The sequence below is a fragment of the Gymnoscopelus braueri genome, assembly GCF_963280865.1.
Source record: "Gymnoscopelus braueri genome assembly, chromosome: 13".
Taxonomy (NCBI): Eukaryota; Metazoa; Chordata; class Actinopteri; order Myctophiformes; family Myctophidae; genus Gymnoscopelus; species Gymnoscopelus braueri.
Window position 1 is genome coordinate 22644738 of NC_137615.1, and position 18005 is coordinate 22662742.

General features: G+C 42.7%; 2 protein-coding genes across 3 annotated transcripts in view; both read left to right on the forward strand.

Moving 5' to 3' along the window:
- The window catches only part of cacnb1 (calcium channel, voltage-dependent, beta 1 subunit), a 58830-nt gene extending 46945 nt beyond the window's left edge, over nt 1-11885 (forward strand). The window contains exons 4-13 of one of the 2 annotated variants that reach the window (XM_080446576.1): nt 1-20; nt 1510-1646; nt 2275-2342; nt 3843-4003; nt 6548-6628; nt 6998-7056; nt 7168-7277; nt 9481-9632; nt 9781-9876; nt 11210-11885. The exon at nt 1-20 is cut by the window's left edge and continues 103 nt beyond it. In XM_080446576.1, coding sequence (XP_080302702.1) covers nt 1-20; nt 1510-1646; nt 2275-2342; nt 3843-4003; nt 6548-6628; nt 6998-7056; nt 7168-7277; nt 9481-9632; nt 9781-9876; nt 11210-11494 — 1169 coding nt within the window. In that variant the 3' untranslated portion in view covers nt 11495-11885. Of the gene's footprint in view, nt 21-1509; nt 1647-2274; nt 2343-3842; nt 4004-4521; nt 4551-6547; nt 6629-6997; nt 7057-7167; nt 7278-9480; nt 9633-9780; nt 9877-11209 lie in introns of both variants that reach the window. The other variant, XM_080446577.1, reaches the window with a different exon arrangement.
- Nucleotides 11886-12025: 140 nt separating this feature from the next.
- LOC308098281 (voltage-dependent L-type calcium channel subunit beta-1-like) lies at nt 12026-16366 on the forward strand. The gene has a single exon (XM_080446578.1). The coding sequence runs from the start codon at nt 13319-13321 to the stop codon at nt 13883-13885; it is 567 nt and encodes a 188-aa protein (XP_080302704.1). The 5' UTR covers nt 12026-13318; the 3' UTR covers nt 13886-16366.
- Nucleotides 16367-18005: the final 1639 nt, after the last annotated feature.

Genomic DNA, 18005 nt, shown 5'->3' on the forward strand with positions numbered 1-18005 from the left:
ACTTCTTGCACATCAAAGAGGTGAGGACCCATCCATTATGTTCTGATCCATAAATAAAGCTTACACTGCAAAATCCTGAGTGTTAATTGAACTCTGAGACTCATAAGGGTCTATTTGGTTCGATTTGTACGAACGTGAGTTAAATGAACACTCAGTATTTGACAGTATATAAATAGTATCATGAATTAACGGCTTGATCATCTGGATAATTTTTTTGATAAAATGCCATAGTGTCAGTAATTAACTTCTCATAGCTGGTTAATGTTATTGTGTTTGTTTTGTTTATGATGTGTTTTTGTAAATTTGACCCTGACCCTAGTGCTACATGTGCAATATCTTGTACATTTTGTGAATTAAATTGCAGTTTTAATTTTTTTTATTCTATACAGAGTACACTCATCATAGATATATTAATATATACGGTATATATACATATATACATATATTCGCTACAGCCATGGTAACATTCTTTACTGTTTTTTATTCTGTAAATAACGAGAGGTGGTCCAGCCACCTCAGTCACTAATTCTGTTTCTGATCACTGTAGATGTGTTACTTTGTATTGATATTTGCTTTAAATATACATTTTTTAAAGCGGTGCCGCTTCTAAGAGTGACTGCGTGTGTTTGTCCGTCTGTATGAGCAAGGCATAAACAGCCGCAGCTGATTGTAACACAAAGATGCAAGACATTACACTAATTAAACACAAACAGGAGACACAGTGCAACACATGCGCCACTTAAAGACATGCATGCACACAGGCCGGCACTGTACAGTCAGTACACTCATCAAATAGAGTAGTACCGTCTGAATACCAGCGGCCACACATCAAATAGAGTAATACTGTCTGAATACCAGAGCCCACACATCAAATAGAGTAGTACCGTCTGAATACCAGCGTCCATACATCAACTAGAGTAGTACCGTCTGAATACCAACATCCCCACATATAATAGAGTAGTACTGTCAGAATACCAGCACACACTCAAACATAGTAGCACTGCCTGAATACCAGCACACACTCATCAAATATAGGCTCATCAAATATAGGCTATATACATAATATAAATGTATATAGCCTATATTCTGGTCGTGATTCTAATTTATGATTCTGATTATCAACATAATTCTGATTCTGATGAAGATTCTGCGTTACAGTGTTTTTCTACAAATCCATTAGTGTTGAAATTGTACAGATGGAACCAAATCAATTTGATTCCATCTGTCCACTCTCTGAGTTACATTGGTGCCGACGGCCCATTATTCCGACATCCCGTTGATCTGACTGGCCCCATTATAACTAAGCCTATCCCTAACCCTAACCTCACACTAACCTAATGGTCGGAATAATGAGAAAAACAGAATTATGAGCGGACCCTGTTACATTAACACGGGTGATTTTACTGTGTAAAGCAATAGCGATGTGTGTCAATTGGAAAAGGCAGTGGTTCTGACCGTGGTTATAGGTTATTAATGCTTATCTGTATGTGTCTGTGCATCTGTATGCAGAAATACAATAACGACTGGTGGATTGGACGTCTGGTGAAGGAAGGCTGTGAGGTTGGCTTTATCCCCAGCCCCGTCAAACTGGAGAACACCCGTCTACTGCAGGAGCAGAGGATGAGACAGAACCGACTCAGCTCCAGGTAATACAATGAAAAACTACAGTATGAAGCGCCATTCACAGTCTGCTATTCACAGTGCTACTGCTAAACACATGAAGCCGGTCCCATAAAACTTTACCAGTCAATTGAAAAGCTGTTTAAGGAGACTGTAGCTTACCTGAAGGACATTTGGTGAGCACTTTGGAGCCGTACACCTGGCAAGTTGTTGTTATTGTTGACAAGGGTGCGCGTGTCTCAGAAAATAACCCATGACTTATATTTGTGCAAAGTTTGGAGACAATTGCACTACTGATGTGCCGTAAGAAGCAAGTTGTTGTTATTGTTGACAAGGGTGCGCGTGTCTCAGAAAATAACACAGGCAATTCGAAGCAATCAGGTTTTGTTTGTGCACACATGCGCAGTAGGGTGTCCCTCTACTGGGAAAAATCAGGGTCAAAATATCAGCTTTAATCAAAGTTTAAGAAACAGTACGACACTTAAAAACATGAAAGGTAGCATATTTAATGTCCCAACCCATGACTTATATTTGTGCAAAGTTCGGAGACAATTGCACTACTGATGTGCCGTAAGAAGGCGAACGAACACATTAAAGACGTGTCATTAATTATAATACCCTGTCACCTAACCTTTTCTCTGTTTTTTGTCACAGTAAATCTGGAGGAAGCTCCAGTCTGGATGTTGCCACAGGAACCCGCAGGCCCACCCCACCTGGCACAGGTGAGGTTAAGGGTCACCCTTTTTCACTGTACTGTGTGCGTGTGTGTGTGTGTGTGTGTGTGTGTGTGTGTGTGTGTGTGTGTGTGTGTGCGTGTGCGTGTGTGTGTGTGTGACACGTGTGTGACACCTGCGTGCGTGCGTGCGTGCGTGTGTGTGAGAGACACGTGCTTGCGTGCTCGCGTGTGCGTGCGTGCGTGCGTGCGTACAAACGTGGGTTTGTGTGTGTTCGTGTGTATACGTGGATTTGTGTATGTGTGACAGAGAGAGATGACGTGGCCAGTATGGCTGATAGATGTAGATTGTAATTGGATAGTTAGTCAGGCATGATGATGAATCACGGCACGTCTTTGCAGGTGTGTACTGAGGAAGTGAGAGAGGTCTTAAGGTCTGTCATTACCCAACAGGCCCAGACTGAAATAGAGCCGGGAATGGACTCCAATCATTAAACCTGATCAACTGTGTGTGTGCGCAGCACTGAGACACAGCGCCGCTGCTCAATGTACACACAGAGATAGGACGGAGGGGACTGCAAACAAAATTCATCAAGCCCAATTGATGTTTTAATTTATTTTGTAAAGTCACCACTTTACCACTTTAACCCTGGCATCATTATTGTGGCATGTCATTATTGGCAAAAGTTTACAAATCAAATTCTAAAAACCTTGACATTATTTTGAAAATAGCTCATCTACAAGCTAGCACATATAGATTTGGTATTTTCAAAATAATTTTCAATGGAGGCACTGAACTGAACAAGAATACAAATCAGTTGATGCATTATATCTATTTTAATGAATAGATACCTGCGGAAAGGTGTTTTTCTTTTTCTTTTTTACACAGTGATATAACAGTGGCCTCTCAGTGAATTCATTTCTATACATTATAATTTACCAAAGTCACGCAGGGCTGGTGGGACTTATCCCGGGACAGTGATGTCCACACGCTTTACCCCCCTTGCCAATCTTTACCCCGCAAACTACCACATAGTACTCCCACCCCTGCTACAGCCCTTCTCCTCAGCACTTGATCATCATCATCTTCTCCTTATTTTTCTACCTCTTCTTCTTCTTGTTGTTTTTCTTCTTTCTATGTCACATTTTCTGTGCCTCAGATTCAGTGCGTCACTCTGTTGTTCCTGCAGACAGTGTATTCACTCTGCACTGCATTTCTTCAATCTCTGGTCGCTGTTATTTCCTGTCTAAATCATGCTCTGTTTTATTTTAGATCCTCAGCCTGTGACCTTTTCTCTCCATGCAGTACCATCACTTTTTCTATTCATTCTTGTATCTTTTTAATGCTTCTCACACGCAGTCTTTCCATAATTATACTCTCTCCCGTTTTTAATTTTCCAACTTTTTGTTTTGTTTTACTCGTCATCCTTGTTCACTTTCCCGCTTCCTCCTCCTGTTCTCTCTCTCTCTCTCTCTCTCTCTCTCTCTTCTCTCTCTCTATTTTCCCCGCTGTTCCTCTCTCCACGTGCCACCCTGCCCTTTCCCTCAGCTCACGTGGACATGTCCACAGTGAACTTTGATGTTGACCCCCTCGACCTGGATGCCGAGGAGCCCCCTGAGCCCCTGGGTGACCCTCGCTCCCACAAGGGCACGTCGGGCACCGTAACGTCCCCACAAGCCAACGCCCACCGACTGCCTTTCCTTAAGAAGGTAACACTAGGCCCCCCCCCTTTGCCCCATCCTCTAGTGGTCCCCCAGGTGTGCTCAGGTCTCATGAGCTCTACAGTCTGCTCCCCCACTTTGTCTCTGACTAACTGCTCACAACTGACCCATTGCTGCTGCCCGCTTCTGAATCTAACACTGATTGGACCCTCAGGCTATGGTTACCGTGGTAACGCTGAGTAATGTTTGGATGTTTGTTTCTGTGCACGTCAACTGGGAGAGGCGTTGCGCTAACGTGTACGCTCTTGAAACCACTGCTATTTTAGTCTTAACATTTTTACTTCTCTTTCACTGGAACTACAGTAGATGTCGTCAATATCTCTATAATGATCTCTGTTTTAGTCAATAAACAGCTCCTCTCCCAAACCCCCCCCCCCCACACCCTTAATCCAACTAGCATGTAAATAACAACACGTGCTCTGTGTGTGTTGTGCTTTTTTGTGTCTGTTTTTTCATGTGTCTTGCTCTTTCTCTGGTGGGGTTTGTGTGTGTGGAACGATATGTAGGTGGTCCAGCTAAACAGAAACAGAAATCGGTGAGTGTTCTCTCTAACGAGACTAACCTCTAATCTTTCAACTTCGCATCCTGTGTCCTCTTCTTTTGTGTTGCTTTGGTGTCTGTTCTTCTCCGCTCGTGTAAAACGATGTTTGTGCTATAGAGATTAGGATTCAAGGGTTAAAAAAATGCTCAGCTCTAGGATACTGCCCTGTGGTCCCTAATTGTCCAGCTCTCCTAAACCACTTTAACCTTTTTGGGCGTTATTGAAATGTTTGAAAAGTTCCGAATTGTTGAAACGTTTTTCAAAAGAATGAAAAAAATAGCAGATTTATAAGCTCACAACGCATCGCACCGTGATTTATTATGAATTTGTAGATTGGCTATTTTTGCTATTTCTGAAATAGGGCTTATACATTCTTAAATCCTGAACAACTGTGCAAGATGTTAACTATACTTTATATCTTTGTTTGCTTCCAAGTCATTATAAGATAGATTTGTTTTCTGGTTGACATTAAATAGGAACAGGACAATCTATAATCACTGGCAATGCTTCTGTTACTTTCTCGTTTTCCAAAAATACTTATGACACAGTCATCAGTATGCAGGTGTAAGCACACCCCCTGATATGCAGAGCTGATCCCCCTAACACTAATGCACCCCGACATTCATTTAATTTCCATTTTGTACGGCTGATTTTAGTGACAGTGGCATACCATCAATTCTTTTTCTGCCCTTCAGCACAATTCATATCACACTTAGACACATAACACTGCAGAATTCCAAGTATCAATTTAAGAGTGCCGAAATGAATGGCAAATGTATTAATGCTTAAATATATAAAAAATGTATGCTAATGTACTAGGTCTAAAGTGTGCCGTCAGCCTCCTGTTGATCATATTAGATTGTGCAGCCGGCTAATTCCGAATGCGTGAGCGCTCAGGGTGCCTCCAGCATTGCCCCCTTCAGAGACAAGAGTCATTATGGTGAAAGTTTTTAAAACCTGTATTTTTAGATTCTGTGAATATAAATGGGATGAAGTGAGCTCCCATTGCACAGTTTTATGTAATGTAAAATGTGCTGTGGCGCAGGGCTCTCCAGCTCTATCTGCTGCTTTCAGTGTATTGAAAAACAGCACAGAATAGAGAGGAGGGCAGCGTGCTTGGAATATAGAGGTGCAAAAAAAGAAAACATGTTAATTCCCCCTGTTGTCAAGAGTAAAACATATGTGACTATTTTCATGCTCTCATCACTACAGTGTACTGTTTCCGAATGAGGACATGTGTATGGGGTGCTTATAGATGAACCATGTCCTTATGATTCATCGTGTACTATTCATGCACACCTAAAGTTTATGTGCTGGGGTATGGATTGATTGTGTGTGGGTGTTTTGCATAAGCTCTGTGCCGGCTGCAGATATCTCCTGTTTTCACTGTGAATGTAATGCGGTAGTGGAGAATTTACATTGTATTCGTTTCAAGAATTATTATATATACATATATTTTGGTATGAACAAATACTGTAAGCAAAAACACGAATATGTATGTTTTGAGAGCGAACACTACGGTGCTTCATCAATTTTCTTCCTGTGTTAGTATAGTAGTAATATGTTTCACAATTACCCCCAAATGTTTACACACAAGAGGAAGAAATAGGCTTGAAAGGAAATGTTGTATTAGACCAGAACCTTAGCCGCAAGAGCCATCATTTACTCTCCTGCTACAGCATCCAATTTAATTATGGATAGTTTAATTATGTTGGACTGCAGACTAAGAAATTGAAATGAGCACTTTCAGTGAGGAATTGATTTCTGCGTTTGGGACTCGTTATAAACACTGAAACAGATATACTCCTACAGTGTAGAGAGAGGGGCTTTCGTGTTGAGCTTGTGTTAATGTATGTTTGAGTGTATTTCTGTGACTGTATATCATATATCATGGTTGCATGAGCTTCATGTTTGTGTAGCGGGAGTGTATGTTTAGAGACTGTACAGCGATGTGCCTCACCCCATTCTCTGTGCTGTCCTCCCTGGCACAGATGGAGCATGTCCCCCCCTACGATGTGGTTCCATCCATGCGACCCATCATTCTAGTAGGGCCTTCTCTCAAGGGCTACGAGGTAAAACCAATCTCAAGTCAGACTACAGAAAAGGAATTATTGTAGGTGGTGGATATTCAGCTGTCAGAGCTACACCATATTTGATTGGTCAGGGGAAATCACGCAGTTGGAGCTTGCAGGGTCAAGTTAAGACATGTCATTATAGACATACAGCTCAACGGCACAAATAACCAATAAAAATAGTAAGAACACAAATAAACAATTGGTTCTGGACGTTCAGAGCGTCAGACGTTCAGAGTACCCGACAGCTTAATAGTGTTTCTTCTACCATTGCTGTCTGACGGCTGAATATCCACTGCCATTATTTGATGGCTTATTTCACCTGGTCCAGGCCATGGTAGATTATCTAATGTGTATTGTACCTTCAAGGTGACAGACATGATGCAGAAGGCGCTCTTTGACTTCCTAAAACACAAGTTTGAGGGCAGGTGAGTGTTACAGACAAAGTACCGCACAACACGGCTGCAATTTTGACACCATCACCAGGTATCTGCTTCGATTGGCTTCGTGACAATTCTTGTTGCTTGTGTTTGTTTCAGGATATCCATCACACGGGTCACTGCTGACATCTCCCTGGCCAAACGATCCGTCCTCAACAACCCCAGCAAGCACACCATCATTGAGCGCTCCAGTACCCGGTCCAGCCTGGGTAAGACAAGACCTAGCTATGTCAAAATAAAACAACACGACACAACACAACTCAACACAACACAACTCAACACAACAGAACACAACGCAACACAACTACTATGAAATCCAACCTACCAAAGTTCAATGAGAATGCACGCAGAAAAACTGTTGTTTCCACTTGGAGCGAGAAAAGAATCCAGTGAGAACGGCTGCATTCATTAGCATGGGGGTGGAAAAAAGCGTTGTCCACGCACTTGCGCGTCCTGTGGGTTACAAGCGGTACAGGGTATTTTTCAAATCAGTGTGATATTTATTACTTAGCAAGGATCTGAAAGTAGATATTGGTGCAGTTCTAAAGCCATTGGAAATTATAGAAACATACATAACTTTAAATACACATTGGTTGCAATTTGTCATTCTTTCTAGACTAGGTTGAATTTGTGATATATTTATGTAAATAGGACTTCCATGCTACGACACTACAAAACTGAAAATTCTGTGATTCTTTCCAAGCCAACATTTCCAAGTCAACACAGTACGACAGGAGGTTTCCTGTTAAAGCTGGGCAGCTACAGCACTGAAAGTGGCCAATTTCTGCCCTTATATTCCTTCTTTATCATGGGTCTGATCTCTTCTTTCCCTTCATCCTGTCTTTGTTACTCGTCATCCACCCATCCTTCCTCCCTCCCTCGCCTCTCCTCTGCCACCACCCTCTTTTGACTCAGACGTAATGGGTATGTATGCTCACTCCGTCCGTGCGGAACACAATGAAGCATCTTCTCCTCTTCCCTCCCCTTTCTGTCACTGCATTCATCATACATCGTGTGTATGCCTGTCTGCTTGCCTGTCAGTTTCTCTGTTCCTCATAGTTTTTCCATGGCAGCCTGTAGACTCTTTAACAAACAGAAATGCACAGGGAAACCATAACAGGAAGACAACAACGCGAGAGCAACTTGGATGGCTTTTAACTGCTCTACGCCTGCTGTCTCTGGTGGAGGGGAAACGCGATAGGGTCCCTGGGGGCAAAACTGTGAACAGGGATGAGCACCCATGGGAAGCTGATACTCAGCACACTGTACTGACCCCCACACTGTGACCTAGAATTTCCCTTGCTGTACTGTATGTGTAGGAGCTCCTCTAAAAAAGGGTTAGGGTCTATAAATTGTGCTTTGGAATTTTTGTTTTTATAAACCTCTTTCAGGAGGAAGAGTGCCCAACTAGAATTAAGTCCACATTTAATAGCAAGAAATAATGTACTGTGTATATGTAGTGTATGTAGACATTGTGCTGGGTTACAGTTAAGTTAATTACTCTTATCACTTAATTGAAGCCCTGTTTCACTAAACTGCCCCCAGGTTTACTTTTGTTCCCTGCAGCCCTCTAGAGGCTGCCAGAATGACTGCAGCTCTTTCTGCAGATTGGCATGCCCTTGTAATCTGTTCTACTCGGCAGTGGGCAGTGGGCATTGACCAGTGGAAGCGAGGAAAACCTTCTTGTTGCTTTTAATTTTCCTCCTTCCACACGTCTGATAGGCTGATAAAAGCGGGGTTGACTTTCTATTTATGCCTCATAATAACACCTAGTTCAGACCAAATATTCGCAATGAGACAAAACCATATTAAGCTTGATTAAATTAGAATGCTGTGAAGAAAAATTGCAGTGGTCTGAATTAGCCTTAACAGGCTCTTGTAAACTATTACTGAGGAACAATGAAAACAAAAAGCGGCCAAGCAGCCTTGAGTGGTTTGATTAATAGAATAATTACTCCTGTGTCTTTCAGTGCTAACAAAAACATATGGGCGTTTTTATGTTTTTCTTTTTATTTATTTTTAACATGGTGCAAAATAGCGTTCTTAAGTTACCTCATTCTGAAGTGCCCCTTTCCTTCAAGAGACTCATACCTCAGATGTATGTCAGGGCAGCCTGCCTGTCGGAATGTGGCAGTGGAATGAGAATGCCAGGGAGTTCCATTTTGCCATGCATAAATGGAACTTCAACTGTGATTGGTTCCAATTCATACGCTCGGAAACCTTTCACCAAAATTTGGCGTGCATGAGGGTGATACTAACATTCCAGTTTTGCACGTTGTGTGGGCGTGGAAAGGCCTCAGCTTGACTGACCAACACTAATGTCCTCTATTCAACCAGGAAATAGTTGTCCACATTAACAGTTTCATTCACTGACATTCTGGACTGACATGCTCTCCTTCTCTGGGTCTTCAGCGGAGGTGCAAAGTGAGATTGAGCGCATCTTTGAGCTGGCGCGTACCCTGCAACTGGTTGCCTTGGACGCAGACACCATCAACCACCCCTCCCAGCTGGCTAAGACCTCCCTGGCACCGATCATTGTCTATATCAAAATAGCCTCTCCTAAGGTAAAGCATCACCCAAACCTTTCCAAGCATCTTGTGTTTCTGGAGTCCTTCATCTGACCATGCTACAGTTATTACGTTATAATGGCACAAGTTGAGCTGTAATGATAATCATAGTTTAAGTAATCCACATGTTGTTGTTTGACTCCAGGTCCTTCAGAGGCTCATCAAATCCAGAGGGAAGTCCCAGGCCAAACACCTGAATGTGCAGATGGTGGCAGCAGACAAATTGGCTCAGTGCCCTCCTGTGAGTATCTCCTGCCACCCTTAGGCCTGTGATATGCTCTTCACAGAGAGCATATCTCCACCAGCTGGGTTACCTAGCCAGGGCTGTGTAAGTCATGGGTTGCAGAAGCTGTGTGGGGAAATAGCATTTATTGGCAACTTTTCACATTTGTGGTGGCCCATATGGACAGAAGTGAAGTGTTTTGGAGGTGCATTAGAGGCCTCTCAACATGCACATATCCAATTTGGGGTTGATTGGATGTTGTGTTCATCATGGCAGTGATTTGTAAGAAGAAGGCCCCTCCAGCCTATTTTACATTTTCTACTCTTTCTGCTACTACTCCTACAGATGTTGTCCAAAATTCACATTAACTGGTACACATTATACACATTATCTCTGGAGTCATGTGATGAATATGTAAGATTCAAATTCTTCATATTACTTTCCAATTGGCTATGATTGCTTTCCAAATTTTGCATGAGGGGCCCATTTTACAAAGAATGGCAAAACATAATGAACACTGTTGCAGTCTGCTGGTTGCAATTATCAAAGAGGCAACAACAATGTGGTCAGCTGTCACTGCAGAACAATTCATCTTTAGCTTGACTGCACATATCCATCAGCCACTCGGTCTCATTCTCAATACTGCTGTCTCATCTTGTGTCATTAGCGGTGGCTTAAAAGTAGCCTAGTAGTACTTAACAGGTTACACACTGGACCATTGATATGCAGCCAGAGCCATTCCTATGTTAATTTGAGCGGTGCCTCTCGGCACCTTTTGTCAGACGGTGTGAACGGTTGTTTTTGATCAACTCAATACCCATCAAGATCGTCTGGTTGATCAATAAAACTGCCTTGGGTTTTAGAATCTAAATCAGTGGTTCCCAAACGGTGTGCATTGTATGTGTGTGTGTATAAATTATATATATATATATTGTATATACACTGTGTGTGTGTGTGTGTGTGTGTGTGTGTGTGTGTGTGTGTGTGTGTGTGTGTGTGTGTGTGTGCGTGTGCGTTTGTGGGTGTGTCTGTGGGTGTGGGTTGTTTATGTGTATGTGTACATAAACTGCATGCGTGTCACTGACGTACATTACTGTTATAGTCAATGATGGCATCATGCAATACAAGCACAGACAAATGAAACGGTAGATAGAGAAGATGCTGTCCCTATTTTGTGTGCATTTTGTGAGCAAAATAGGAGATCTTCACATTCACAGTCGAGATTTTGACTTGAGCATTGGTGTGCTTTGGACACAAAAAGTTTGAAAACCACTACTCTAAACTCTCTAAACTTTAGAGAGTGCCTCTTAAGCCATCAATATATTAATTTATTCTGCCTGTCTGTGTGCAGGAACTGTTTGACATTATCCTGGATGAGAACCAGCTGGAGGATGCGTGCGAACACCTAGCAGACTACCTGGAGGCCTACTGGAAGGCCACGCACCCCCCCAGCAGCAACCCCCCTAACCCCCTGCTCAACCGCACTATGGCCACCGCCGCACTCGCTTCCTCTCCAGAGCCTGTCTCCAACCTGCAGGTACAGGTGCTCACCTCCCTGCGCCGTAACGAGGATCCGTGGCACGGCCTGGACGGGTCTGCAGCCAATGAGGAGAAAGTGGCGGAGCACGCCCTCTAAAACCATGCTGGGGGTGGGAAGGGCCTGGCCACTAAACCTCAGTCCAAACCCAGGTCTCCAGATAATATGCCCCCCCTCTCTCTTTACCTTATCCTGAAGGAAGCAAGCACGTTTAAGCCAAGTTCTTCCCCATTCACCACATGCTGTATATAGAAGCACAAGACACACACCGAGAGGGAGTGAGCGTATTGGAAAGTTCATATTGGACCCATTGAAACCGGTCCCAGGAGCACATACACACAAGACATTCAAAGTTATGCAGGCACTGACACACACACAAACACACACACACACACACACACACACACACACACACACACACACACACACACACACACACACACACACACACACACACACACACACACACACACACACACACACACACACACACACACACACACACACACACACACACACACACACACACACACACACACACAACGTGCTGAAGTACCCACATTTGAAAAGCCTGTTTTGTAGAGCCCACACATAAATTGAACAAGGGCAGCATGCTCACTCTGAAACTCCAACCCCTTGCCAAATGATATAACAAGTACCTTAGAGCAACAAATGCTACCAGAGATTATATAGGCAATGTCCACATAGAACCAACCAGCACTTCCTCCTCCGAGTTCATCTCAGAGCAAATAGCCTTACTCTAATCACACTGGACTCATGAAACAACCAGGAAGGAAGGCACCTCTGCCTGTGCCCTGTGTGGAGCCTCCTCCATTTTGCTGTGATCACGAATGAAAATAGAGTGCCCAACCCCCCCCTGCCAGCCCCCACCCCCCTACACAATGCCCCCACCACCCCTCACCCCTTGTGTTCCATTGCCTCTTTTCACCGACCCTTTCTTATCGTCTGGGAAGCAGATTCCAGTTTGCTGTCCTCTCCTCTGTGTTGCCATGGCACCGCCCCTGCAAGGAGCAAGTCATTTCAGCTTCTTGGATGTGTGGCATGCTGTTGTGGTTGCATCTTCAGCAGCCAGATTTGTGATACAGAAAGATATAGCTTGGTGGAGGGTGGCTAACAGGTTGTTCATTTTAACCTACTCACAGTAATATAAGTAATACACACGCACACAGTAATACATACTTTGCTATAATTTAGATTTAAATAAGTAACCATTCAGTTCTGTGTGAACCACTTCAGCCAAATGACCTAATTTGGATTTGGTAAGGGCTTCCAAGTTAATCACTAAAGCCTAAAATAAATTATACGTCATCATACAACCGTATCGCTCACGAAACATAACTGATTTTCAACACGGTTTTCAGTTGAAAATCTGTTACGTTCTGTGAGCAACGAATTAGCCGTAACTTTGGTAACAGTATTGATTTATCTGCATTTGTTCTGCTATGAATCAGCCAGGAGATGGCACTGTGGCCTTTACTAGGTAGGAATGAGATTATGTATGCTTGGTGAATAACTGCTTGGTGTGTTTCTTGCAGGGTTGTGAATGATTTTTTAAAGGATACATTAGAAGCATGTCTTGTCCTTTTTCAGATGTTTGTAAAGTTATGTGGAATGAACGTGTGTCCACGTTTGTGGACACACGTGTGTCCACGTGTTTTGTTTGTGCGCCTGCGTGTGTTTATAGTGTAAATACAATTATGTTATTTATGAATACTGATGCTTTCAATGCAAAGTCTTTTAACTGGAACATATCAGCCTGTGTGACTGTTTGATAACCAGGGGGATATTGCACCAACTGATATAAATTCTAACCCTGTTTTGTATGACTGAGCCCGTAACCCCATTCTAACCGTGTCTACTAACTACTCACTGCCGGCTTTGCTGTATCGTTTGTGTCTTTGCATGTTTTGCGTGTGCCATGGGCATGGCTTGCTGCAGGGGCCATACTTGGTGCAAGGAGAGCAGAAGCGAGAGGGGCCTCTGACAGAGTGTGGTGGGAGTGGCAGTCTCCATGACTACCAGAGCGAACTGGGTGGAAAGCCCCAGCATCACCAGCAGCATCTGCGCTCATCTCGCGGGCAACTACGAGGCGGCAGTGGGCGGGGACTGTCGCGGCAAGACACCTTCGACTCTGAGACGCAGGGCAGCCGGGACTCAGCCTACACCGAGGCCGGGGACTCCTGTATGGACATTGAGACTGACCCCTATGAAGAGCCAGAGCCCTATCGAGGGGGCGGCGGAAGTCGCCTCCACCTGGCCCAACATCATGGACGACAGGCGTCCTGGGAGGATGAGGGCGCCGAGCCGGACCAGGAAAACCTCAACCAGCCTCCGATGTCGAGCCAGGCCCAGCCGCACGGACGTGCCAAGTTGAGGGAGCGGTACTGCCAGGACCCTGCAGACACAGGGGCCAACATGGGCCGCAACAAGAACCAGGAAGACTGGGGAAGGGACGTCTACATCCGTTAAACACTCACCGTATCGTAGAGGCAGAGGCAATGAAGGAGGTTCTTGGACAGACCGATGAAAGAAGGGGGTTGAGGTCTGTGGCATGGGTTAAAAAGGGACTGAAGAGTGAGTTTGGGGCCATGCCAATTAAGCCTGGTTTATACTTCGTTGTACAATGGAGTCACAAAATAGCTGTTCTACAATCTCACAACACGTCTATTTTCTGTACGCGACTGAACACGACAGAGTATAGATTAAGCGTTAGGCTTGTGAATTAATGTGTTTACATCCTTTATCGACAAAATACTTTTCTCATTCACGAGTACAATGTAAAGAAATACATTATACAACTGCCAGATGCCATCCTCATCAAGTTATTCTAGCGATTCAATTTATTTATATTTAGGGGAAGAAAAAAAATATTGGTCTATTATAGGTCTTTTTTTTTTCATATGTTAAAATACTGCATGAAAATCATGGAATCCTACTGACAGCACGAGGACAGTAATTGTTTTGATTGTGAATCTGATTGTGATCTGTATGACTCAGTCTCTCCTCAGAGTATGGAATGAGAAGGCAGGTAGGTCTGTCCTCTGCAGTCTTAAACAGGGTCTAATATCATTGTCCACATGTACAGTGTCAGGGTATCTCTATCTGTCTTTCTGTTTTTCTCTCTCTCTAACACACACACACACACACACACACACACACACACACACACACACACACACACACACACACACACACACACACACTCTAATACAGTGGTTGTCAACCTGGTCCCACCCCCTACATAATTTTTGGGGGGTCCTCAGATGACAGTAAAGTGACAATTGAAGGACTAATAAGACATTAAAATAAATGAAAATAAATGAAAAAAGACTCAAAAAGCATCAACAGTACTCAAAAAACTATACTATACAAACTGGTCAAACATTGGCCAAGTTGTCAAATAATATAAGAAAGAGGCAAACATTTTGAAAATAGCTGATCTGCTATATTCACAATATTTATCTGTGGAACCGAGTCACCGGGTCGCGGCCTGAAAAGGTTGAGAACCACTGCACTAATACTTTTTCTCTTGCACATGCTTATGGATTTCAGGATTTATACCCTTTTGGGATGGGATCCTGAGCTTGTGAGTCTCTCACCTCCAGTTTCTTATCACCCAGACCTTAAAAAGCTATCTGGTGGAATAGTTGCCATAATTGAATGAGATAATTTATTGACAGGCATTGTTTTAGTCATGACACTCTAATGTTAGACACAAAACACCCCAAAGATACTACCTTCTTCCCTGACCTGCTTCAGCCATGTACTATGAACTGTACCTTTGTGTATACATGTCTGGTTCAGTTTTCTAATAATTTCCATGGCTGTTTGAGGATGCTATGGGAGATAGCTTCCCTCCTGTAGTGTTCACCTGTGCACTAGGTTTTCCAAGATGGCACAGATTAAAACAGCACTACAGTGGAAGAAAGTAGTGTGAGCGAACAAAGTGTCCTACCTAAAGTTACTTCACACCCTCAAATTTGCTTCAAGAGAACTCCAGTCACAAGTGCCCGAATGTCTCACCAAGCCATGTCCACCACTGCCATGGTGGGATGTCTTAAATCTTGTCATAGGCCTACTGTACTTTTCATACCACATCTGTGTCTTTGTGTCATGTCGAACTTGATTTATGCTTCGGCAGCAAAGTGTTGTATACGGAAAGGAAGTATTTTCTGATCCCTAGGGAAGGGGATATTGCTTCTATGGCGTCATCCAACTGATTGGCTTTCAGATGTCTTTGATGAGTGCACAGGGGGGGAGCTGTTAGGGGTTAAGTGTCTTGCTCAATGCTCAGGGACACTTTGATATGTTAACTGGACGAGCCAGGGGCCGGACCGGCTACAGTAATTTCCGATTCCCAGATGAGATGAGACCCACTCATCTACGGCCACTCCAACAACCTCTGTCGCTGAAGCATAAATCAGGCTTTACTGTTTACTGTTGCTTATTGTTCATCTTGTTTTCTTTGCACCCTGCTATGTTGTCTATGTTTTACAGGGCTAATGGTTATAAAGAGTAATTACGTGTGGTAAATCACTACCAGTTTTCACCAAAATAGCAAGCTTGTCTATTGAATACCATGCTCTTCTCTGGATTTCTTACTGACCTAGTGTTGTTTTCCCTGTGGACATTTATTTATTTTTTATCTGCAGTTTGTGTGAGGTAGTAGGGTGGGGGAATAGGTGCAATCTTGTTCCTTACTCAGTTATCTAAATGAAGAATCCATGAATGTCTTTTTTGGGGGCTGCTTAGCCCACCCGTCTTCAGTTGAATACATGAATATTAAATAATGATCAGTAAATAATGTTATTGTTGCGTTATCGCAATTGTTAAAAAATATGAAAGAACATGTATCATTGGTGCCTGACTGTAGCTACATTTTGCTTTTTCTGCCTTTCATTTTTAATCTGTGGATAAATTCGTATTTTAATTAAAAATTGAATCAGAAGATTATTGTGTCAATGATTTCTAAAGGCACACTATTATACAGATGCACAACTTTAAACTTTGGATGGCATACTAGTAAGAACATTTCAATTATAATTTTATTTTGTATGTATTTATACTTTGCAAAAATGCCTATACCCTATATCAAAATACTAGCTTAACTTAAATAATATGTGTAGAAACCAGGGCAGTAATTTCAGGGAGGCCACGAAGGCCGCCTTTGCCCCGCAGTTTGGCCTTGTGCCCCTCAAAAAAATGGCATGTCCTGAGGCCACAGTGGCCTTAATGACCCAGCTGACTGTACCACTTTCTCCTCTGTCTCTTTCTTGTCAATATGTAGACCCCAGAGTGTCTCTTTCTTGTCATGTAGACACCAGTGTCTTTTTGTTGAGATTCTGAATTCTGATCATGGATCAGATTGTAAATACCATAATTGATTTATTTCACTGCATATAGTCTACTTATTAAATCCTTAACCCTTAAATTGAATCAATTCTTTCAATTGACTAAAATAAAATCATGTTTTATTTAATGGCCTTCCTGCCCTAGCATTTGGCCTTTGTGCAACATCAAAGGCCAAGTGGCCAGCCCCTAAAATGAAGAAATTCCAGGCCTGGTAGAAACAGGATCAGATGACTTGAACTTTTCACTGATTGATTGATTGAATACTTTATTAGAAGTTTGCAGAAAAAAGCACATGCAAGTAGGCTACAGTTCAATACAAGGTCAGGTAGTAGGATACTTTTTTTTAAACAAAGAAAGCCACTATTGGGGTCCTTTGTACTCAATTCATAGTGAGTAGTGATATTAAATGACAGGCAGATATACACTACTAATATGCAGAACATCATATAAGCAGTTTTAAAAGGAGGGGGAGGTTATGATGACCTTTACAGGGGCCAGTTTCGAATTGCAGCCACCTGAAGGTAGGCCTACTCTTTTAGGGCAGTTTTGAAGGCTACCCAGTCAAATCCTGATTTAATCAATGTTATTGTACATTTGCTGTTTGCAAAGGTTCTGTCTCTCTCTACCTCAATATCCTGTCACGTTTGATCACATGTAGCGGCAGCGTGAGTCATAGAGGAAACATTATTAGAGAACTCCTGACAGCTTCAAGTAAGGATGTGGTTTGTAGGTCTATGTTTAAACCATGAGTCTGGCAGGCTGGGAGGCTTTGAAAGTCTGTGTAGATTTTTAACATACAAAACGCCCTAAAAACAGTGTTAGGCTACTTCCAATGATCTCGAGACAATTAGCCTATCTATGGACAGCTCTCTTTCATAGTTAAATGACAATGAACGACCGGGGACACAAAGAACTGTATGAATAATTGAATTGTGGAAGCCCATTTCCACCACTGGGTACTTAGGTTCCCCCCAGTCTGGGGATCTATCAGTGGTGTAAAAAGTACTCAAAATGTTTTACTTAACTAAAAGTAGCAATAATGCAATATAGAAATAAAGTTGAAGTCCAGAATTGAGTAAAAGTACAAAAGTATTAAGTACATTTTGATACCAATACTTTTGTACTTTTACTCAAGTACATTTTGAATTCCGGACTTTTACTTGTAAAAGAGTACTTTTACTTAAGTAAAACATGTGAGTACCTCTTCCATCACTGTTTATTATTATGATTAGCTAAT

Coding starts and splice junctions, on each gene's coding strand:
- LOC308098281 (XM_080446578.1), top strand. CDS start 13,319: ATGTTTTGCGTGTGCCATGGGCATGGCTTGCTGCAGGGGCCATACTTG.